This window comes from Erinaceus europaeus, chromosome 2, assembly GCF_950295315.1.
Source record: "Erinaceus europaeus chromosome 2, mEriEur2.1, whole genome shotgun sequence".
NCBI lineage: Eukaryota > Metazoa > Chordata > Mammalia > Eulipotyphla > Erinaceidae > Erinaceus > Erinaceus europaeus.
In genome coordinates, this window is record NC_080163.1 from 15,186,528 (window position 1) to 15,210,139 (window position 23,612).

General features: G+C 44.1%; 1 protein-coding gene and 1 non-coding gene across 4 annotated transcripts in view; both read right to left on the reverse strand.

The window, feature by feature from the left end:
- Positions 1 to 299: 299 nt before the first annotated feature.
- Positions 300 to 403, reverse strand: LOC132537279 (U6 spliceosomal RNA). Its single transcript, XR_009548738.1, has one exon. It is a non-coding gene; the product is annotated as a U6 spliceosomal RNA (small nuclear RNA).
- A 4,201-nt stretch (positions 404 to 4,604) lies between these two features.
- PDE5A (phosphodiesterase 5A) overlaps positions 4,605 to 23,612 on the reverse strand; it is a 177,736-nt gene continuing 158,728 nt past the window's right edge. For all 3 annotated transcript variants that reach the window (XM_007521960.3, XM_060177152.1, XM_016187617.2), the window contains exons 16-21: positions 20,087 to 20,187; positions 18,786 to 18,863; positions 14,720 to 14,783; positions 12,534 to 12,608; positions 10,681 to 10,764; positions 4,605 to 8,709 (exon numbers count right to left, since the gene is read on the reverse strand). In XM_007521960.3, the coding sequence (XP_007522022.2) occupies positions 8,569 to 8,709; positions 10,681 to 10,764; positions 12,534 to 12,608; positions 14,720 to 14,783; positions 18,786 to 18,863; positions 20,087 to 20,187 (543 nt within the window). In that variant the 3' untranslated portion in view covers positions 4,605 to 8,568. The remainder of the gene's footprint in view (positions 8,710 to 10,680; positions 10,765 to 12,533; positions 12,609 to 14,719; positions 14,784 to 18,785; positions 18,864 to 20,086; positions 20,188 to 23,612) is intronic.

The following is a 23,612-nucleotide window of genomic DNA, read 5'->3' on the forward strand; positions in this document are numbered from 1 at the left end:
ACCTTGGAATGTCATTCTGAGCTCAAAGAAGTGGGCCATCAAGTCACAGAAAGATATAGAAGATACTTAGATGCATGTTACTAAGAAGACACCAACTTGGGGGGTCGGGTGAGAGCACAGTGGGTTAAGCACACGTGGCGCAAAGCACAAGGACTGAATTAGAATCTTGGTTAGAGCTCCCCACCTGCAAGGGGGTCGCGTCACAGGCGGTGAAGCAGGTCTGCAGCAGGTGTCTTTCTTCCTTCCTTCCTTCCTTCCTTCCTTCCTTCCTTCCTTCCCTCCTTTCCTCCTCCTCCTTTTTTAATATGGAACGCTTCACAAATTCGCATGTCATCCTTGCACAGGGACCATGCTAATCTCTGTATTGCTCCAATTTTAGTGTACGTGCTGCCAAAGCGATCACAGGTGTCTATCTTTCTCTCCCCCCTCTCTGTCTTCCCCTCCTCTCTACATTTCTCTCTGTCCTATCCAACAACGACATCAACAACACTAGTAACTACAACAATGAAACAAGGGCAACGAAAAGCAAAATGAATAATAATAAAAAGAAACCAATTTGAATAGGCTGCATAATAACTGACCTTCTGGAAAGAGCAGAACTCAGAAGACATTGAAATAAGTCTCCCAGAGGGTCAGATGGTGGCGCCCCAGGTTAAACACACATAGTAGGACATGCAAGTACTTAGGCTAGGATTCTGGTTCGAGCCCCCGGCTCCCCACCTGCAGGGGGGTCGCTTCACAGGAGGTGAAACAGGTATACAGTTGTCTATCTTTCTTGCCCCCTCTCTGTCTTCCCCATCTCTCTTATTTTCTCTCTTTCCTAGCCAATAAAATGGGAAAATGGCTACCAGAAGCAGTGGATTTGTAGTGCAGGCACCAAGCCCCAGCAATAGTCCTGGCAAAAAATAAAATAAAATAAAATAAAAGGAAAAAGAAAAAAAATCTCCCAGTGTCTCCAATGTCTGGGGAGAGGGAAGGGTGGGGGAATAAGCAGAACCTGTTTTTTTTCCTGACAGTAGAACTCCTGGGTTGTCGGAAAAGTCATGATGCATTTTTGCACAGAAAAGTATCTCATAAGTATGTCATAACTTCTCCGACATCTCAGTACTCACCCTCTGACATAAAAGTGATGGGTATAAGCAGGAACTTTATGAAAAATCTCTGTGCCTTTCAATCTATTTTGATTTCGTCTTAAGACACTCTAAAAATAGTCTTCACAAAGAAGATGAAGGGTTAGCAGGGAAGGCTGATTCCTCCCCCTGACCCCCGCCCCGGCTTATCGCTGCAGCTCAGTGCCCTGCCCTATGAATTCACTACTCCCAATGGCCATCTTTTCCCCGTTGTTGTTGCTGCTGCTGTTATAGTTGTTGGATAGGACAGAGAGAAATGGAGAGAGGAGGGGAAGACAGAGGGAGGAGACACATGCAGACCTGCTTCACTACTTGCGAAGTGACTCCCCTGCAGGTGGGGAACTGGGGCCTCGAACCGGGATCCTTGAGCGGGGTCCTTGTGCTTCGTGCTATGTGAGCTAAGCCTGGTGCACTACTGCCAAGCCCAGGGAAGGTTGGATTTTTAGGGTAATGAAACTCTTCTATACGTGTCACACTGTGCATTATCCTAGTCCTTATAGGATGTGTCCACAGCACCAAGACTGAACACAATTGTAAACTCTGGACATTGGGGTTCTAACAGAGTGTCGGTGTTGAGTCATTGACTACAGCACTTTGGGGTACACTGTTGATAGATGAGGAAACTGCAGGTGAGGGGGGCAGAGGTATTGAACTCTGTTCAATCTTTGCTGTGAACCCGTAACACCCATAGAATCAGTGGGAGAAATGACACAGAGGAAGAGCACTAGGTTTCTTAGCTCACCTGAAGAAAGGCAGAACCTGACGCTGTTGACTGGCTATGGAAGAAGGGCAAACGCTAGAAGAAGAAGCTGTGGCAGACATAACAATGGCCCCACGCCCAGATCCCTGGCACCTGGCATGTCTCCTTGCCCGGCTGAAGAGCTTTGCAGATGTGATTCAGTTACACCTTCTATAAGTGGTGTGTGTGTGTGTTTGAGAGGGGGTGTCACCCTGAGTTACCTGAATGAGCCCATTGTAAATACACAGACCTGTAGAGGTAAGAGAGACAGCAGAGTTGGAGTATGTCACGGGGTGGAGGGAGGGGATGTTCTGAAGACATCCTTGCTGGCATTGGACATGAAGAAGTCACGAGCTGAGCAAGGAAGCAGGGTTCTTTTCTCTTATTATTATTATTGTTTTCTTCCCTTCAGGGTTATTGCTGGGGCTCGGTGAATCCACTGCTCCTAGAGGCCATTTTTTCTCATTTTGTTGCCATTATTGTTATTGTTGTCATTGCTATTGTTGTTGGATAGGACACAGAAATAGAGAGAGGAGGGGGAAGACAGAGCAAGGGAGAGAAAAGACACCTGCAGACCTGCTTCACCACTTGTGCAGTGACCACCCCTGCAGGTGAGGAGCCGGGGGCTCAAACCAGGATCCCTACACGGGTCCTTGTGCTAACCTGCTGTACTACCTCCCAGCCCCCAGTAGCAGGTCTCTCAAAAACTTAAAAACAGGGAACAAGTCCTTAGAAGGGAGTCAGACTTTGGCTTATGGTCTTTCAAACTTCAAGATAATAAATTTGTATGTGTTGTGGTAGGGGCTGTTTTTTAAAAAAAATTATTGTTTAATAATGATCAACAAGACCATGGGACAAGAGGGAGTACAATTCCATATAATTTCCACCACCTGCTTGTTTTTAATGAGATAGACAGACCACAGCACTGTTCAGCTTTGGCTTCTGGTGGTGCTGGGGATTGCTTCTGGGACTTCAAAGCCTGTCAGGCATGAAAGTCGTTTGCAGGACCATTATGCTGTCTCTCCAGCTCAATTTGTATGTGCTTTAATTATTTTTGTGATCTACAAAATGATGAGATGACAGGGATTAATTCCACAATGTGCCCACCACCTGAATTCTGGGTCCCCATCCCCTCCACTGGAAACTGCAGTAGTTCTCCCAAGGCCACAGAGATGGGTTGACTATTATTTTTTATTTCTCTATCGATTGATATTTTTATATATTTGCCCATTTATGTCTATGGCCCTGCCCTCTCTTCCTTTCGAAGTCACTCACGCTTACTCACTTTTGAGTGTCTCTCAAGATTCCTGTTTAGAATGAACTGCTATGAGATGAAAGAGTCCATTTACTTCCTGCAATCCTTCTGGCTCCTCTGGAAACGAGATTCGGTATGCGATCACATCACTTACATAGTCAAATTTCTTTCCATTCAAGTAATTACTATCTTCATTTCATTGACAACTCTTGTGGATTTTCTGTTTTTTGTTACTGGGATTACTGCTGGAGCTCAGTGCCTGCATGATGAGTCTACTGCTCCCAGTGGGTTTTTTTCTTTCTTTTCTCTCTTAAGAGACCAGCCTGCAACACTGTCCCACCCTTCCTGAAGCTTCCCCCCTGCAGGTAGGAACCAGACCTGAACTGGGTTCCTTGCACACTGTTGCCATGGATCATTATTATTTTTTGCTTCCAGGGTCATCACTGGGGCTCAGTGCCTGCACTACAAATCCACTACTCTTGGAGGCCACTTTTTTCCTTTTTTTTTTTTTTTGTTGTTGCTCTTGTTTATCACTGTTGTTATTGCTATCACTGTTGCTGGATAGGACAGAGAGAAATCGAGAGAGAGGAAGACAGAGGGGGAGGGAAAGACGACTGCAGACCTGCTTCACTGCTTATGAAGCGACCCTCCTGCAGGTGGGGAGCCGGGATCCTCACGCTGGTCCTTGCGCTTCACAACATGGGCGCTTAACCCGCTGCGCTACCGCCCCGCCCGCCCCCCCCCCCCCCCCCGTTGTGGATTATTTTGAATGAGAGGTCTATGAAATGGAAACTGATCTCCCCTCCTCACCCCCACATCCAAGACTGAATATAGCATTTAACTAGAGCCTAGCTGACAAGTGAGATGCCCCAGGGAGGGTGCCACGTGTATGACCCAGGTTTGAGTCCCTCTGGCACTGGCATGGGATGATTTGGCATCTCTCCCTCTGAGAAAGCCCCAAGTGACCAAAAAGCAAATACAATGAGCTAAAGTGGGATGCCTGAAGTTCAGTTCACTGAGTGTCACGTATCGTAAAGATAGAAAATCATTACCTGACTTTAAAAAAAAAAAATAGGGAGAGCTGATGCCTCTGGAAGAAACAGTCACCGGACAAAAAGGGAAGTTAGTCTAAATGGAAAAAGTCAAAAGCAACTGAGATTCTTGTTTTCTTTCAAGCTGCTGACCTCTAGTGGTCAGAAAAATCAAAGATATTCTACCTGAGCTTTTTACTTTTGTCTTTAGCTTTGTGAACTAGGCAGACATGGTCTAGATGTTCTGCCCTGAAATGGGGGTGGAGGTAGGGTGGGGAAAGCTATCTAGTGTGGAAACTGGAGAGTGAAATGAGGACCCACTGCCAGTCATGCATCCAGGCCTCTATGCACCAGGTGGCCGGCCTGCTTCCTGATACCCCATGAGGTCCACGGGGTCAAAGGACTACGGGGAATCAATCCTTAGAAACCACACAATACTCATCCGTACGTATGGTTGATTCTTTTTAATTTTACAGAGCACGGCAGGATGGCGGTACAGCTGTGAGGCGAGGAAGAGTGGGCAGAGTGGGAACCATCTTGATTCCAGAGGGGTCTCAGGCAACCTGAAAGACGTCAGCTTTGAAGGTGGTGTTGTCATGAGAACCGTCTGAGACGTTGTCGCGGTGGGAGACAGGCCAGCATTCACGACAGCTACGCATAATATACACAGTTAACTTCTTTATCCTAGTACAAAAATAGTGCCAGAAACTATATATATATATATATGTATTTGTCCAAATATATTGAAAAGGTAGAAGAATACAAACAGGTATTAACAGTGGCTAGTGATGGTTCATAGTTTTTCCTTTGCTTCAACTGTAATAGAAATGTTTATTTTCAACTATTTACACTGCCTTCGACAGCATTCATTAAGAAGACAAGTTTGCACAGGCTTTCTAGAAGGGAAGAGTGAGTTTTTAAAATTTATTATTATTATTTTTTTAAATACTTTCTTCCTTGCTCTCTGTGGTAGAGTGTAAGGGGTCTAACACAGCTTTTTTTAAAAAGTATTTTTTTTATTTCTAAATTATTATTATTATTATTATTATTTTTACCAGAGCACTGCTCAGCTCTGTTTTATAGTGGTGTGGGGATTGAACTTGGGACTCTGGAGACTCAGTCATGAGAGTCTCTTTGCATAACTAGTATGCAGTCTACCGCTGCCCCACAGTGTACACTTTAACATGCTCAGGGAACTGAATAACGTCTACCTGACTAGCACAAGGAAAACCAATCTGTTGGAGTATATAATTCCTTATATAAAGTATCCTTTAAAACTACAGACCACAGATCTTAATAATCCAAAAAAAAAAAAAAAAAAAAGATGTTCCTTGGGAAACTGACACAGAAGTTATAGATAAGGGCAAAAGCGATAGAACATTATCCTCTATGTTCACTTGAAATGGTCAGAATCAGACACAGACATTTCCTGCACCCTATCCGCCCCCATCCCTGAGCCACTCAAGGGCACTTGTTCAAAGGAGAGGAGAGGACACAGCATTACCAGTGGTCCTGCCTCTCACCTGACACTCATCTTGGAAGATAAGAGCACAGCTGCTAACAGCTTGTACTTTTTTTTTTTTTTTTTAAGTCATTCTGGTACATGTGCTGCTGGGGACTGAACTCAGGACCTCATGCTTGAGAGTCTAGTGCTTCATCTACTGCGCCACTTCTCAGACTCACAAGCCTATAAAGTTCTGAGGAGTATGTTCTGGTGGGAAAAAAAAATGTGGGAGAAACAAAAATCAAATCAGAGCTGGTCCTAACATTTGTGCTCTATGCTGAAAAATGAAGGCACTTCACTGCTAGGCCTTGAGATGAGACCCTTAAGTCTCATCTCATGCTCACTAGTGATCTGCATGAGAGGCCAAGGAAATCTGTAGCGTTGCTGCTTTTTCAGTCTTGGAAAACTCAAGCTAAGAAAGGAAACGTTGCCTAGTATCCCCTTTCTGACAGTGGTCAGGGCCCCTTAGGGCATGCGCAGTAGCTAGTTTCTGTGTCATCCTCCTTTAACAGGGCAACGTATTCAGGTACGCAGAGGTCAAGTGACTTAGACAAGGACACACAGGACTGTGACTGGCAGCGGTCAGTTCTCTAAAAACTGTCAGACTGGCCATTTTATATACATCTATTAACACCTCACTGTAGCTGTGGGTTATATAGAGGCCAGGGTGAAGGAGGAATATATATATATATTCCAATTTAAGGAGATACTAGAAAGCTGTTATTCACATAAGAGCTAAATGGATTTGTGCCCATATATGGAATGCTTAGTTGAAGCATTTATGGTCTCTTTTCTGCTCCTTGAAATGACACACGCAAATAAATACTCCACACATAATATGTGTCTTTAAAAAAAAAAATCTGACATAATAGGTCTAAGCAAACTACTAAAACAGATGACTGCATAGGCATTTGAGCATAACTGGTAAGTTACAATGGGAGTGAGGGAAAAAAAGACTATGGAAGACTACATACTTTTGTGTATGCAAATGTCATTCTTGACGGACCGTCCCTAAAATAATGTGTCTTGCTAATTTACACACCAGTGCCACGAAAAAACGTTATTTGACATCTGTCTGACACAAAGTGAAAACAAGGAAGACCCTGGCAATGGAAGTTCCAACAACGATGACACTAAAGAGTCGATCATTTTCCGAGGCTGAGGCTGTAATAATTTGTATGATTTGCTACAGGCCGTTGAGGAGAACATGTCTTAACAGCAGGACTTTGAGAATGCTGCACACTATGGATCCCAAGGTATTTTCCACCCAAATTAGTGAGAGAAAAATGAAATGTTTTGGGGGGGGGGCAAACAGTGCTTTTAGCAAATCCTCCTCCCAGGGCCAATGGCTACAGTTTAAAAGTCTTAGGAACCAAGTCACTGGCTGCTTCTCACTCACGAGCTGGTTGCTTCTCAATTTGATTCAAGCCTAAGGTTTCTTAACTTATTCCTGCCATCTGACTGATTTTTGGCCCAGTATCATCTTTTGCTTTTCATGCAGTCAGTATTTCCACCTGTACTGTGTTTTGGCAAGGAAAAAAAAAGAAACAAACAAATCAAACTCATCTGGGATGTTTGGTCTACAGTTACACCTCTAATGATGACTATCTTGTTTTTTTTTTCTCTTTTTTTTTTTTTTTTTTGCCTCCAGGGTTACCACTGGGGCTTGGTGCCTGCACTATGGATCCACTGCTCCTGTGGCTATTTTTTTCAATTACTTGGATAGGATGGAGAGAAATTGAGAAGGGAGGTGAAGATAGAGAGGGAAAGAGAGACACCAGCAGACCCCCTTGCAGGTGGGGAGCCAGGGGGCTCGAACTGGGATCCTTACTTAAACCCTTGCACTTCTTACTATGTGTGCTTAACCTGGTGCACCACTGCCTGGCCACTGTATCTGAGGAAGGTACTTTATAAAGGAAATTCAAGGGGGTCGGGTGGTGATGCACTCAGTTAAGTGCACTTAGTACTTTGCACAAGGACTTGGGTTCAAGTCCCTGCTCCCTATCCACACTGGGACACTTCACGAGTGGTGAAGCAGGTCTGCAGGTCTCTCTCTCTCTCCCCCCATCTTCAACTCTCTGCCATACAGAATAAAACAGAAGAAAAAAATGGATAAAATGGCTACCTGGGAGCGGTAGATTCATAGTGGCAGCATCAAGCCCCAGCGATAACTCTGGAGGCAAAACAAAACAAACAAACAAAAAAACACCACCACCTCAAGGATGCTTGCTTCACCTTCAGACAGCCAAAGCCACTCTCTTCTTGAAATATAGTTAGTGGAACCAGATTAGAAGTTGCTGTAGTGTCACAGGCCCTGCACTGAGGTGAGAAGTGTTCTCCTCCCATTCTCACACTCACCTGCTTAAATAACCTTCAAATAGCCTTTTCTTTACAACCCTGCCTCAATACTTTGCATCTGTTAATATGCCTCTTCCTCCTTACAAGCCACTTGGTTGGATATCCTTTCAGAACCCTGCAAAGATCTGAAATGCCACGGAATAGATTTAATCTGTCCCTAGCCTATTTGCGAGATTCTAAACATTCTTGAAAGACTGATAACTCAGAAAACACAGATTATTTAACATAAAGCAAACAAGCCCAGTCAGAGTAAGAAAGCCACTTATACTCTGCAAGTCAGGAGCAGGGCTCTTATCTGGGTGCTAAAAGTGGGTGCTGGTGATTGTCTCTGGTCAGGGGCATCAGACAAATATGCAGGTGGTATGAGGAACAGTCCCTTAAAAACATTTCATGCACTGTTTGCAAAAATTGTGCAAAATTAAAAACAAACAAACAAACATTAAAGCAGTGGCAAAGTGTACACCAAGTTTGTACAGTTGTGTAGCACAACCAGGCATAGGGCAGACTTGTACCCTCTGTAAACATCAACTCTCTGCAGGCGGGGGGGCCACTCATTTCCGCTTGGCTTGATTGCTTTCCCCATTAATCAGCGTCGTCTTCTCCTGCTGTTCTGCGAGAGCCTGCCACTTTTGCCTGTTCTTCCTGCAGCCATCCAGCAAAGGGAAACAGTCCTCAGATACCTGGGCCAAGGCCTAAAGGAAGAAGAAAACAAATAGGAGGCTGGGAAATCAACACCCCCAACTCTGCCCAGACCTGTCCTCAAGGGGCTGGGGTGTTCAGACAAGAAGCAAGTCCTCAGAGAGCTCTTCCCAGGCCAACATGGAAACAGGAGTCTCTGTGGAATCTGCTTTCCAGCAACATCCCTAAGCGTGACTACTTTGAGAGTTGCTCAGTTGTTGTAGTGATTTTATCGTTTTTGCTTCCAATTTTTTTTTTTATAATAGTAGAATGACGTATCTAAATGGGATTTCACAGCGGATTCACATGGGGGTGACCTGACTGTATTTACAGATTTTAACAAGAGCGACATTAATTAATAAGCTTCAATTGTGGAACTCTTTTTTTTTAAATTATTTATTGTTTATTCCCTTTTGTTGCCCTTGTTGTTTTATTGTTGTAGTTATGATTGATGTCGTTGTTGTTGGATAGGACAGAGAGAAATGGAGAGAGGAGGAGAAGACAGAGAGGGGAAGAGAAAGATAGACAACCTGCAGACCTGCTTCACCGCTTGTGAAATGGCTCCCCTGCAGATGGGGAGCCTGGGGGCTCAAACCTGGGATCCTTAGGTGGGTCCTTGCACTTTGCACCACCTGCGCTTAACCCGCTGCACTACCGCTTGACTCCAACTGTGGAACTCTTATGCCATGCTAAGAAGAACTGCTCTGCTGAGAACATAATATAATAGGATGGCAGAGGAAACTGCTGTGAATATACTTTTGTGAAGAAGTAATATCCCAAAGGGTGGGGAGATAAAAGGTAGAAAATCATAATCCTGGGGGTCAGGCGGTAGTGCACTGGGCTAAGTGCACATAGTACGAAGCGTAAGGATCTCATTTCAAGACACCAGCTCTCCACCTGCAGGGGGGATGAGGGGGTCACCTCACAAGAGATGAAGCAGGTCTGCAGGTGTCTTTCTTCCCCCTCTCAATTTCTCTCAGTCCTCTCAAAAAAAAAAAAAAAGGCAAGGCCACAGGAGCAGTTGATTCGTCATGCAGGCACCAAGCCCCAGTGATAACCCCAGAGGCAAAAAAATAAAAGAAAATCATAACCCCAGTTGTCCCTTTCTCCTCTTTGTTTTGATGTCTTTGTCCTCTGTCTTCATCAATGGCAGCCCCTTGAAAAAAATTTTGAGGGTGAAAACTGGTCCCATGATGCAGTTCTCCCTCTCAACTACCTGCGTGACAGTGGCAAATGTTTCATCTCCCTGACAGGTAAGAACATTTCTAAGGTTTCAAACATCCATGGCAACTCAGTGCTCAATATTCACTCTTTTTAAAAAAAAATATTTCATTTATTTTCCCTTTTGTTGCCTTTGTTTTTTATTTTTGCTACTGATTGCATTGTTGGATAGGACAGAGAGAAATGGAGAGAGGAGGGGAAGACAGAGAGTGAAAGACAGACACCTGCAGACTTGCTTCACCACCTCTGAAGCAACTCCCTTGTAGGTGGGGATCCAGGGGCTCGAACCAGGATCCTTACGCCATTCCTTGCGCTTTGCACCATGTGCGTTTAACCCACTGTGCTACAACCCAACTCCCAATATTCATTCTTTACCCCAAATAATTAAACAACTTAAAGACAAGACAGCACCTACTTTATGTTCTATGTGCAATTAACATTCCCTCCTCCAAAAAAAGTGTTAATCTTCAATTTTATAGCTTTTTAATTCTCAACACAAAAGTTGACCAGATCTAGTAGTTTTTTAAAAGTTTTTTTATTATCTTTATTTATTGGATAGAGACAAGCAGAAATCGAGAGGAAAGGAGAAGACTGAGAGGGAGAGAGACAGAGAAACACCTGCAGTCCTGCTGCACCGCTCACAAAGCTTTTCCCCAGCAGGTGGGCCCGGGGGCTTGAACCTGGGTCCTTACGCATTGTTAACATATGTGCTCAATCAGGCACCACCACCCGGCCCCCAGATCTAGTAGTTTTCACACAAATACCTCGTATAGCTGCAAGCAGATGGCGTCTATGAACCCAACTTGCATACTTGGGATTTTGTTTTTCTTCTCCCTGTTCATTAGATCCTGCAAACACAGACAGAGACCTGCGTTTATTTGGAGAACTCGGTGCCTCCTGGCTCTGAAAGAAGCATCACTGGGTTGCCTGAGGGAGACCAGACTTCTGCGCGCCTCCTTTCCTGTGCGAGCCCTGTGGACTCTTACTGTACGTGCTCAGGGCAGCCTTACTCCTCTCTGCTGCCTTCATCCTGTGACTTTGCACATGTTATCCGTTACCAAACAATAACCTCGACTTCATTTGTGGTTTCAACAAAAGTGTATTTACAAAGACAGAGACAGAAAGGGGAGCGAGAATGCGAGAGACGCATTGAGCACTGCGTTCACTGCCTGCCTTCAGAGCTTCCCCCTTGTGGATGGGAGCCTGGGGCTCGATCAATGGAGCCTGGTTTCTTGCACATGGATAACCTGTGTGTATGCTACCATGCTGCTCATCATCACTGATTTCTCTTTCCCATTGAACAGAGAGGCAGAGACACCTGCTTCACTGCTCATGACGTGTCTCTCCCCCTTAAGCGCTGCCCCCCACACACACACAGGTGGGAGCCAGGGCTTGAAAGTCACAGCCTATATGCTCTGCCAGATGCAATAGCAGCCCAAAGTTGTTCACGACTGATTTTTAGGTGGTGAATCCACAGCTTTTTTTTTTTGTCTTAATTTTTCTAACGAGGATTTATTATTATTATTATTATTATTTTTCCTCCAGGGTTATTGCTGGGCTCGGTGCCTGCACCATGAATCCACCGCTCCTGGAGGCCATTTTTCCCCCTTTTTGTTGCCCTAGTTGCAACCTCGTTGCGGTTATTATTGCCATTGTTGACGTTGCTTTGTTGTTGGATAGGACAGAGAGAAATGGAGAGAGGAGGGGAAGACAGAGAGGGGGAGAGAAAGATAGACACCTGCAGACCTGCTTCACCGCCCGTGAAGCGACTCCCCTGCAGGTGGGGAGCTGGGGGCTCGAACCGGGATCCTTACGCCGGTCCCTGCGCTTTGCGCCACGTGCGCTTAACCCGCTGCGCCACCGCCCGACTCCCTTATTATTTTTTTTAATGAGAAGTTGTCTTTCTCAGGAAAGATATCATAGAAGTACAGAAAGAGACAGGCTGGGAGTATGAATTGACCTGCCAACGTCCATGTTCAGTGGGGAAGCAATTACAGAAGCCCGACCTTCCATCTTCTGCATCCCATAATGACGCTGGGTCCATACTCCAAGTGGGATAAAGGATAGGAAAGCTATCAAGGGAGGGAATGGGATATGGAGTTCTGGAGGTAGGAACTGTGTGGAGTTGTACCCCTCTTATCCTATGGTTTTGTCAGTGTTTCCTTTTTTTTTTTTTCCCTCCAGGGTTATTGCTGGGCTCGGTGCCTGCACCATGAATCCACCGCTCCTGGAGGCCATTCCCCCCCACCTTTTGTTGCCCTTGTTGTTGTAGCCTCGTTGTGGTTATTATTATTACATAACATTGTTGATGTTATTCGTTGTTGGATAGGACAGAGAGAAATGGAGAGAGGAGGGGAAGACAGAGAGGGGGAGAGAAAGACAGACACCTGCAGACCTGCTTCACCGCCTGTGAAGTGACTCCCCTGCAGGTGGGGAGCCAGGGGCTTGAACCGGGATCCTTACACTGGTTCTTGCGCTTTGTGCCACATGCACTTAACCCACTGCGCCACCGCCCGACCCCCCAGTGTTTCCTTTTTATAAATAAAACTTTAAAAAAAAGTAGAGAAAGAAATCTTTAACAAAGTACTTAATTCCTTCCACTCAGTCCCATACTCACAGCAGGCTCTGTGTTGAGCTCTTTTCTCTCTTTGTCTCCTTGGTCAAAAAACTCAGTTGCTACAAGTTCTGCTATCTGAAATAAACCACAGAGGAAGCTTTGGAGGTGAAAAGCGAATCATGTAGAGCAAGAAAGACTTGAATGGAGATAATAAAATCGAATGAATTTTGTAGCTCTCAACCACATCAGTAAAATGAGAAGCCAGTAATTAACAATCAAAAGATTCACTTGCTTTACATATGTGTCTAATCACACAGCTCTCTATCAACTCACCACTGAACATATAATTACCATACATGTCTAATGAGTTTTAGTTTGTGTGTGTGAATCATTCTGTTTTTAACGCTTGTCCCAATAACGTTACATTGTCAAATCATTGTGATTTAATGTCACCGGGGCTTCAGTGCTTTTAGACAACTTCTTTTTTCAAATTTGTTTTATTATTTTTATTGATTGGATAGAGACACAGCCAGAAATTGAGAGGGAAAGGGGTGACAGAGAGGGAGAGAAATAGAGAGACACCTGCAGCCCTGCTTCACCACTTGCAAAGCTTTCCCCCTGCAGGTGAGGACCAGAGGCTCGAACCTGGGATCTTGCGCATTGTAACATGTGCGCTCAACCAGGTGTGCCACCACCCAGCCCCTTCAGCCAGCTTTTTCAAATAGAGGGAGAGACACACACAACACTGAAGTTTCCTCCAACATTGTGGGGGCTGTGCTTGAACCTGGGTCACATACATGGTGAAGCAGGCACACTATCCAGGTGAGCTATTTAGCTGGCCCTCACATTGATATTTTAGTGCCTTTGGACTGGCATGGTTCTTCAGTGAGCAGGTGTATTGGGTTTTGCTTTCAAGGTTTAGTAATTTTTTCTTTAAAATTCAGTTTGAGTTGATATTTATGAAAACTACTAAAATAATGGTATACCATTCACATTTTTGTCTACCGTGATTTTTTCTTCCTTTTTCATTATTTATTTATTTATTTATTTGCCTCCAGGGTTACTGCTGGGACTAAATGCTGGCACTAAGAATCCACCGCTCCTGCTGTCCATTTTTATTATTATTATTTTTATTGGATAGGACAGAGAGAATTTGAGAGATGAGGGGGAGACAGAGAGGGAGAAAGACAGATGCCTGCAGACCTGCTTCGCGGCTTGTCAAGTTCCGCCCCCCCTTCCCCCCTTGCAGATGGGGAGCCAGGGGCTCAAATCCAGATCTTTGCATAGGTCCTTGAGCTTAATTGGGCATACCACCGGCCAGCCCCCCTCAAATGTGGTTTGTTACATAATTACTCTATAGGACAGACAAGTCACTGACTTGAACAGTGGTTCAATTTAACAAATTTCAGCTGTATGGAGGGGGAAAGCTGATGTGCCCACCATGGTTCTGGGTGTTGTGGGTGCTGCTGACTGTGGTTCTGGGTGTTGACAACTATGAGTCCGGGTGTTGTGGTTGTTGCCAACTGTGATTCTGGGTGTTGTCGACTGAGATTCTGGGTGTTGTGGGTGTTGTCGACTGTGATTCTGGGTGTTTCTGACTGTGATTCTGGGTGTTGACAACTATGATTCTGGGTGTTGTGGATGTTGCCAACTGTGATTCTGGGTGTTGTTGACTGTGATTCTGGGTATTGACAACTATGATTCTGGGTGTTTTGGGTGTTGTTGACTGTGATTCTGGGTGTTGACAACTATGATTCTAGGTATTGTGGGTGTTGTCGACTGTGATTCTAGGTGTTGACAACTATGATTCTAGGTATTGTGGGTGTTGTCGACTGTGATTCTAGGTGTTGACAACTATGATTCTGGGTGTTTTGGGTGTTGTTGACTGTGATTCTGGGTGTTGACAACTATGATTCTGGGTGTTGTGGGTGCTCCCGACTGTGATTCTGGGTGTTGTCATGACCTGCAGCTCTGAGCCGGCTAGGATGGTGGGTTGCACTTCAACTCTCACTGGATGTGTTAGGCTCTCACCTTCCTTAATGTGGTTCACAGCGTCCTAAGTGGTTGATATTGGGCAAAATGTCTAATGCCTTTTGATGCCTAGTCAGCTTCTTCTAGCATTATTTAAAAGTAAGGTAAAAAGAAAAAAAAAAACTACACGAATATGCAGAAGTAATTTTTGAGAAACGAAGACTTTGCTTAGTTGCATGTTAAATTATTTCTTCTGTCACCACTAAGCAACATACCCGTTGTTGAATAGGCCAGGGCTTTGTGATTGCAGAAAGATCGCAGGCTGTCATCAGCATCGCTCTGTTGATGGGGGGGAAAAAAAATCCAAGTCCAACATTTTTATTTTTGATTTTATTTATTTGTTATAACAAGTGCACTACTCAGCGCTGGCTAGTGCAGGAGACTGAACCTGGGACTTTGGTATCTGAGGCATGAAAGTATATTTGCATAACCATCATGCTTTCTTCCCAGCTCTTTATTAACTTTTTTTTTTAATATAAAGATGCTCCCTCAGTAAAGACCTACTAATCTAATGAATATTAAATCAACCCCCTTTAAACTATGGGATTTATAAACTCCTTCAACCTTGGGCAGTCTATAAAGACTAAAAGAAATAAAAAAAGACTAAAGAAACAGAATCCACAGCAGCACAACTGACTCAAGACATGTCCTGTTTACCTGATGAACTAGTAGAATGTGGCTTCAAAATGCTCCAGTTAGCTTTAGATTCCAACGAGGAGCAGTCTGTCTTTATTTATTTATTTTAACAATTTATTTCCCCTTTTGTTGCCCTTGTTTTATAGTTGTGGTTATTATTGTTGTTCTTGATGTCCTCGTTGTTGGATAGCACAGAGAAATGGAGAGAGGAGGGGAAGACAGAGAGGGGGAGAGAAAGATAGACACCTGCAGACCTGCTTCACCGCCTGTGAAGCGACTCCCCTGCAGGTGGGGAGCCAGGGGCTCGAACCAGGATCTTTACACTGGTCCTTGCACTTTGCACCATGTGCACTTAACCTGCTGCGCTACAGCTTCTGGGCACGAATCTTCCTGTGACTATTTGTATTTTTCCACTTGGATATGTGGTTCTGAGTATGGTGAAAACACACTGATGATTAGTGAACATCTTTAAAGGATAACAGAGTCTGCGGAGGGGAGGAGGGATGTAGGTTGCCCTAATTTCACTCCACATGCAGTGACTTGCCCAGGGAGTGTTTTTTGGAGGTTTTCAGTATCTGCCTGAGAAAAAGAGGGAAAGGAAGGGCAGTGTGCTCTAACCCCCTACGATTAGGGAAGTGAAAGCAAGCTAGATGCACTCTGGAGTCTGACCAGGGGCTCCAAGACTCACAGTATTTCTTAGGGTTGTTTCCTCCATGTTAGATCCAAGGATCTGTCATCTAATGCTTCTTAAATTGAAGTATGCGGAAGAAAAATACAAGACAAAACCCAAGAAACCACTACTTCACATGGAGAGGAACACACAAGGTGAAATACTATGTGATTTGTCTCTCAAAAAAGCCAAATTGGGAGTCGGGTGGTAGCACAGCGGGTTAAGCTCAGGTGACTCAAAGTGCAAGGACTGGCTTAAGGATCCTGGTTGGAGCCCCCGGCTTTGCATCTGCAGGGGGGTCGCTTCATAGGCGGTGAAGCAGGTCTGCAGGTGTCTATCTTTCTCTCCCCCTCTCTGTCTTCCCCTCCTCTCTCCATTTCTCTCTGTCCTATCTGTGACAACATCAATTACAACAACAATAATAACTACAACAACAATAAAAAAAAACAAGGGCAACAAAAGGGAAAATAAATAAATATTGAAAAAATTTTAAAAAATTGTATTCATTTAATCTGATAGGACAGAAAAAGTGAGAGGGTAGAGGGACAGAGAGACATCTGCAGACCTGCTTCATTGCTTGTGAAGCTTTCCCCCTACAGATGGGTGGGGGGGGGGCGGGATTTGAACCTGAGTCCTCACACATAGTAATATGTGCACTTAACCAGGTAAGCCACCGCCCGGACCCTCTAAATCTATATTTTTAATGATTTCTCTTTGAGAGAGTGAGGAAGGGGCCAAGGCCAGAGCACTTTCTCGCACACACACCCAGGGTCCCATACATGCAAGCCTTGCACTCACCCACTGAGCCTCCTCTGTTGACATCAACTTTCTTGCCATGACTACAACAGAGACATTTTTAGTTTGAATCCACTGCCCCGGGGGTTTGTGTATACAAACTGCTCCCCACAATGCAGACCACACCGGCATAAGCTTTAACTTACAGCCGCACAATCAAGTGTGCAAGAGAGACACTCAACATTGAGATGGCCAGGCAGCGTCAACACCAAGTCACAAGTCAAAACATACAGAGCTTCGATGGCTAATTTCATTCTGTTACAGAGATACACTGAACTCAAAGGCAGTATCAGGAAAGACGTACAGAGACAGACATTCAGGGAAAGACAAGTCAGAACAGACAGCCAGACATTTGCATAATGCCAGACATTTGCCTTAGACACCTCTGCATGCTAATATCAATCTAAAGCCAAAATGAGTTTACAGGTACAGTAGTACTATTTCTAGTGCTTCCACATTTTGTTTTTGGTCGTTTGTTTTGTTCTGCTTCAGTCCTTTTAATTTTTTTAAAATTTACTATAGGATACAGAGAGAGAGAGAGAGAGAGAGAGAGAGAGAGAGAGAAATTGAGAGGGAAGGGGGCATAGAGAGGGAGAAAGACAGAGAGACACCTGCATCCCTGCTTCACCATTTGTGAAGCTTCTCCCATGCAGGTGCGGACCAGGGACTTGGACCTGGGTCCTTGTGCACTGTAATGTGTGCGCTTAACCAGGTGCAACACCACCTGGCCCCCTGATTTAGTATCTTTTCACAATGTTTGGTGTGTATGTGCCTGTGTGTGTGTGTGTGTGGAGGGGATGGAGGGGAGACAGAAGTCTGAGGGAGGAGCAGCAGGTATCCTGCAACGTTCCAGTTCTGACAGTACTGCTCAACCCTCATTCCAGAGAAGCAAACCCTTATTAGTCACTTCCTTCCAACTATGGCACTATCTCTCCAGACAATAACTTGGGTCCACCTGCATATTAGGTATCAGGCTCAGGCAAAAACTAGTAAAGTCATGGGCCCTTTGGAATATACCTAAAATAGACCTACTAGCTTTTTCCAAAAGGAAGACTCCCAAATCTTCATCTGCAATATTCTTGCCTTTAGGTTCATTAGTCAACAATTTGTTCTGCTTTATATGTTAACTCTTTTTCAGACACCAGGTTCCAGATGGTACCATGATGCCAACCGAACTTCCCTGGGCAGATGACCCCACCAGTGTGTCCTGGAGCCCCGCTTCCCCAGAGCTCTGCCCCACTAGGGAAAGAGAGAGACAGGCTTGGGAGTATGGATCAACCTGTCAATGCCCATGTTCAGCAAAGAAGCAATTATACCTTCTGCATCCCATAATGACCCTGGGTCCAAACTCCCAGAGGGATAAAGAATAGGAAAACTATCAGGGGAGGGGATGGGATACGGAGCTCTGGTGTGGAACTGTACCCCTCTTATCCTATGGTCTTGAAAATATTTCCATTTTATAAATAATTTTTTTTTAAAGTCACTTCCTTAGGGTGTCTTTTTTTGTTTGTTTCTGTTTCATTGGAAAGTACTGAACATAATGAAGAAGTGTACTGATACTATTTCACAATTTATAGGGTCTTCTAAGACAAAGGAATGATTTATTTGCTTGAATTTTTATGATGCATTTCTTTTTAATTTCTTTATCTTTATTTATTTATTAGATATCCAGAGATTGAGACGAAGGGGGGGGAGACGGGGAGAGGGAAGGAGAGAGGGAGAGGAAGAGGGAGAGGGAGAGGGAGAGAGAGAGAGAGAGATCTGTAGCACTGCTTTATCACTTGCTACGTTTTTGCCCTGCAGATGGGGACCAGGGGCTTGAACCTGGGTCCTTGTTCATTGTAACACATGTGTTCAACCAGGCGTGCCCCCACGTGGTCCCAAGGTGTATTCCTTTTAAAGTAAATACCAGTCCTTTGCATAGAATGCTCTGGAGAGTCATGGGCCCCTCAAAATCATCACATTCTAACAAACCATTGCAGTGAAGTCTGGTGTACAAGGTGGGGGTAGATAGCATAATAGTTATACAAAGAGACTCTAATGCCTGAGGTTCCAAAGTCCTAGGTTCAATCCCACACACCAGAGTTGAGTGGTACTCTGGTAGAAAAAAATTAATTCTAGTAGTAATAAAACGAATTGGGTAGCAAGCCTTCAGCTGTATGCATAGTAAACGGACTCACAAAAACAGATCCTTTTGATGAGGGTCTTCCAAATTGAATTGCTTTTTTCTTATAAGTTCAAAGAATTCTCCTCGTCTCCTGGAAGATATTAAAGAGAAGATAATTTTTAATAAATCTTCAGGCTCTTATCTCCTTGGCTCTACAGAGATAAACAAAGTAGAAAAATTGGGGAGTGGGTCGGATATCTAATGTTGTTTTTCCATCTTAGAACCCAATATAACCATCTTAGAACCCAATATAAAGACTATCAAAGACCTTTAACACTGGGGGCCAGGTGGTGGCACATTTGGTTAAGTGCTCACATTACAGTGCATAAGGACTCAGGTTCAAACCCCTGGTCCCCATCTGCGGGGGTGGCATGGGGTGGGCTGGGGGTAGAGTGGGAAGCTTCACAAGTGGTGAAGCAGGGCTGCAGGTGTGTCTCTATCTCCTCACAGCACAAATAGCACTATGGTGTTCTAATCACTGACTTCCAAAGTTCTGTATTAATGACTTTACATCTGATAAAAATCAAAAGATGTTTACTCATCTGATGCTTAGCAACTTTTCCTATCCCCCACCTCCCGCCACCCCGGGTTGGGTGACAGCAGAACAACTCTGTGAAATGAACAGTCACAAGAGTTGGGGGGAAAAAAAGATTCAGTTTGGACAAGTCTGCACGGGTCACGGGATCTTGAGATGGCTGTCTGCTTTGGACACAGCTTCAGTGACTTTGTTGTGGAAACTGTGACAAAGAACTCTGTACTCTGTACATTTTTTTGTTTTTTAGATTTTTAAAAAATTTTATTTATTCCCTTTTGTTGCCTTTTTTTTTTTATTGTTGTAGTTATTATTGTTGTTGTTATTGATGTCCTCATTGTTGGATAAGGCAGAGAGAAATGGAGAGAGGAGAGGAAGACAGACAGGGAGAGAGAAAGACAGACACCTGCAGACCTGCTTCACCGCTTGTGAAGCGACTCCCCTGCAGGTGGGGAGCCGGGGGCTTGAACCGGGATCCTTACGATGGTCTTTGTGCTTTGCGCCACGTGCACTTAACCCACTGAGCTACTGCCCAACTCCCACTCTGTACATTTTAGCATTAAGGAAACCAACGAAGTTCATTCTCCAGTTCCTCCAAGACACTGTTCTCTGGTTTAATAAACAGACTTGCTTGAACATCTGTTATTATAATAATAATAATAATAATAATAATAATAATAATAATAATAATGATAATAAATCCTCAATGTGAATTTTCAAAGTCTGGAACAATGCAAACCCTTCCAAGATCCATTTACCTCACGGCATTTCGTAACACTTACTTTATGTACAGTGCAAGGTCTGTTGCCAAGATAGCTTGCTTGATGATTCTGAGTGTGGTCTTATATTCTTCGATGGAGAGGCCACTCAGGATCTGGTTGCCCTAGGAACGAAGAAAAGCACCATAAGCACTGTGTGTGGAGAAGCTTTTCTAGGTAGGAAAAACCAGCTTCACAATAGTTTGTGCATGTTTGCCAACTCTTAACACTCTTTAGGTCTTAATTCAGGACAAAAGTCTAGTGATTATTTTATTTATTTTCTTTTTTCTTTTTAAATATTTCTTTTATTTTTATTTTCCCCCTTTGTTGTTGCCCTTGTTTATCATCATTGTTGTTATTACTATTGTTATTGAGGTCATTGTTGTTGGAAAGGACAGAGAGAAATGGAGAGAGGAGGGGAAGACAGCGAGAGGGAGAGAAAGATAGACACCTGCAGACCTGCTTCACCACCTGTGAAGTGACTCCCCTGCAGGTGGGGAGCCGGGGGGCTCAAACCAGGATCCTTATGCTGGCCCTTGCGCTTCGCACCATGTGTGCTTAACCAGTTGTACCATTGCCCGGCTCCCTATTTTATTTATTTTTAAAATATCATTTTAAAAACTTTAACTGTTTTTATTTTTTAATTAATTAATTCTTTAAAATCCAATCAAAACAGAAGCAAGTAAACTTTTTAAAATAGTGTTCTTTTCCATTATTATCTATTTATTTATTTATTGGATATAGACAGCCAGAAACTGAGTGAAAGGGAGACAGAGAGACACCTGCAGACCTGCTTCACCACTTGCAAAGCTTTACTCCTTTTTCTTGAGCACTGTAACATGTGTGCTCAACCAGGTGCGCCACCACCGGGCCCCTAAAAATGTCTTTAAAATACATTTTTATTCATTTATTTGCTTGTTTTTGCCACCAGGGTTATCGCTGAGGCTCGGTACCTGATGAATCCAGGGCTCTTGGTGGCCATTTTTTCCCTTTCTACTTTATTTTTATTTGACAGGACAGAGAGAAATTGAGAGAGGAGGGGAGACAGAAAGGGAGAGAGAGGGGGGCCAGGTGGTAGCACAGCAGGTTAAGTGCACATGGCACAAAGCACAAGGACAGACTATGATCCTGGTTCGAGCCCCCGGCTCCCTAACCGAAGGGGGGGGTCACTTCACAAGCGATGAAGCAGGTCTGCAGGTGTCTATCTTTCTCTCCCCCCTCTGTCTTCCCCATCTCTCTCGATTTCTCTCTGTCCTACCCAACAACAATGATAGCAATAACGACAATACTAATAACAACCTGGGCAACAAAAGGGAAAAAATGGCTCCAGGAGTTGTGGATTCGTAGTGTATGTACCAAGCCCCAGCAATAACCCTGGAGGCAAAAAAAGAAGAAAAAAAAAAATGGAGAGACAGACACCTGCAGACCTGCTTTACTGCTCAGGAAGTGTCCTCTCTGTAGGTGGGGAGCAGAACTTGAACCTGGATCCTTGCACATGGTGATACATGCTTAACTGAGTATACCAGCACCTGCTTCCCCCTAAAAGTATTTATTCATATTGGATAGAGATAGACACGAGCTGAGACAGAGAAGTGAAAGAGACATCTGCAGCACTGCTTCACCACTTATGAAGCTTCTCTCCTACAAGGGGAGGGAGGGCCAGGGGCTTGAACCCAGGTCCTTATGCATGGTAACATGTGATCAACCAAGTGTGGCACTGCCTAGCCCCTTATTTCTAACGAGAGTAAGAAAGATAGATGGTTGAATGAGAAAAAAGACTAGAGCACTGCTCAGCTCTTGTGGAGGAACTAGGCACTGAACTTGAGGCCTTTGGTGCCTCAGATGTGAGAATCTTTTTGTATCATCATTATGGCATCTACTCAGCCCTGAGACTGAACTTTTTTTTTTTTCAAATTTTTTTATTAGTGATTCAATACTGATTTACACAATTACATGTCAACAGGTGTATAATTACACACTGTTCCCACCACCAGAGTTAGGAATCCCTGCTCCCTCCGTTACAATCCACTACGGTTCTCCCAATGATGAAGACCTGGGTTAAGGTCCAATCCGATTTCCCCCTCTAAGCCACACATAGCCCTATTACTACATTCACATATCTCCCCCCTTCCCTTCTCTCTCTCTCTCTCTGGGACCTGATGGAGCAGGAGTTCAGAGCCCTCTCATCCTCTTCCTCCTATCACTTCTCCCCCACTGAGAGTATGGATCAGAGTTGTTTTTGGGGGTACAGAAAGTAGGAGTTCTGGCTTCTGTAATGGCTTCGCCTTTGGATTTGGGCACTGGCAGGTTGATCCATATCCCCAGCTTCTGAAACTATTTTTCATAAGATTGCTTACTTACTATTCTTATTTGACAAGTTAGGCAGAAATTGGCAGGGGGAAAGGAGGGGGAGAAGCCTGTAGCATTGCTTCACCATTCCTGAAGCTTCCTTCCTGCAGAAGCAGATCAGAGCTTGAACTCAGAACCTGAAACTTTAAATCATGTTCAAACTGTCATAAATTACACAGGAACTGTGTAATTTTTGGTTTCTAAATCTAGAATATATTACACAATTTTGAGAATTAAAGAAAGACCAGAAAACTCCCAGTGTTCTTCCAGGGCTCATGCTCCCACTGGACAAATGTAAAGAGGTAGAGATAAAACTGCTTCCAGGCTGAGCCATTGAGGCAGAAGGCAGCGCTGGGGGAGTACACATGCCTTGCATGACTGAGTTCCTGGGTTTGATTCCAAGCACCAAAGAGAAACAGTAAAACCAAAGAGAGTATCATCAAAGGCACACCAGTGCTCTAGTTGATTCCCTTCCATTAAAATAAGTTATACCTCATGCATCGTGCTTCTTCAATATAATGATGAGGACTTTCATGCTTATTTTAAAGGCACTATGTGCACACAATATACTGTGAATAATGACCCAAACCAAGGGGCCGGGTGGTGGTGGCGCAACTGGTTGAATGCACATGATACAATGCCCAAGGACCTAGGTCCAAAGCCCCTGATCCCCACCTATAGGGGGAAAGCTTCATGAGTGGTGAAGCAGGGCTGCAGTTATCTGTCTCTTCCCCTCTCAATTTCTGGCTATCTCTACCCAATAAATAAATAAATAAAGGTAATCTATTTTTTTAAATGAACAAGCCAGAATAGGAAAATAAAAAATTGTGATAATCAGACAAAGATAGCCATCATGAGTGTTTTTGGTGTATCTGTTTGGATCGTTATTTTACTTAACCTAAATAAAACCAGTGTAACAGAACACAATCCCTTCTCACACTGATGCCTTTACATTTCACCAAGATGTGGAATCGCTGCTTTATTCCTTAATAAAACATTCTGTTAGCGGCCAGAAGCATCAGTGAAGACAGAGAATGGAGCTGCCTTGCAGAAAGCAAAGCTGAGAACTGTTTAGACCACTAGCTCAACAGCAGGGGCAAAAAAAAGAAAAGAAAAGGATCCCTCCACTGAGAGCCATAAAACACTAGTTGGGTTTGGTTCTCATCTGAAACTACCAACCAGAGCTGAGTCAACAATTCCC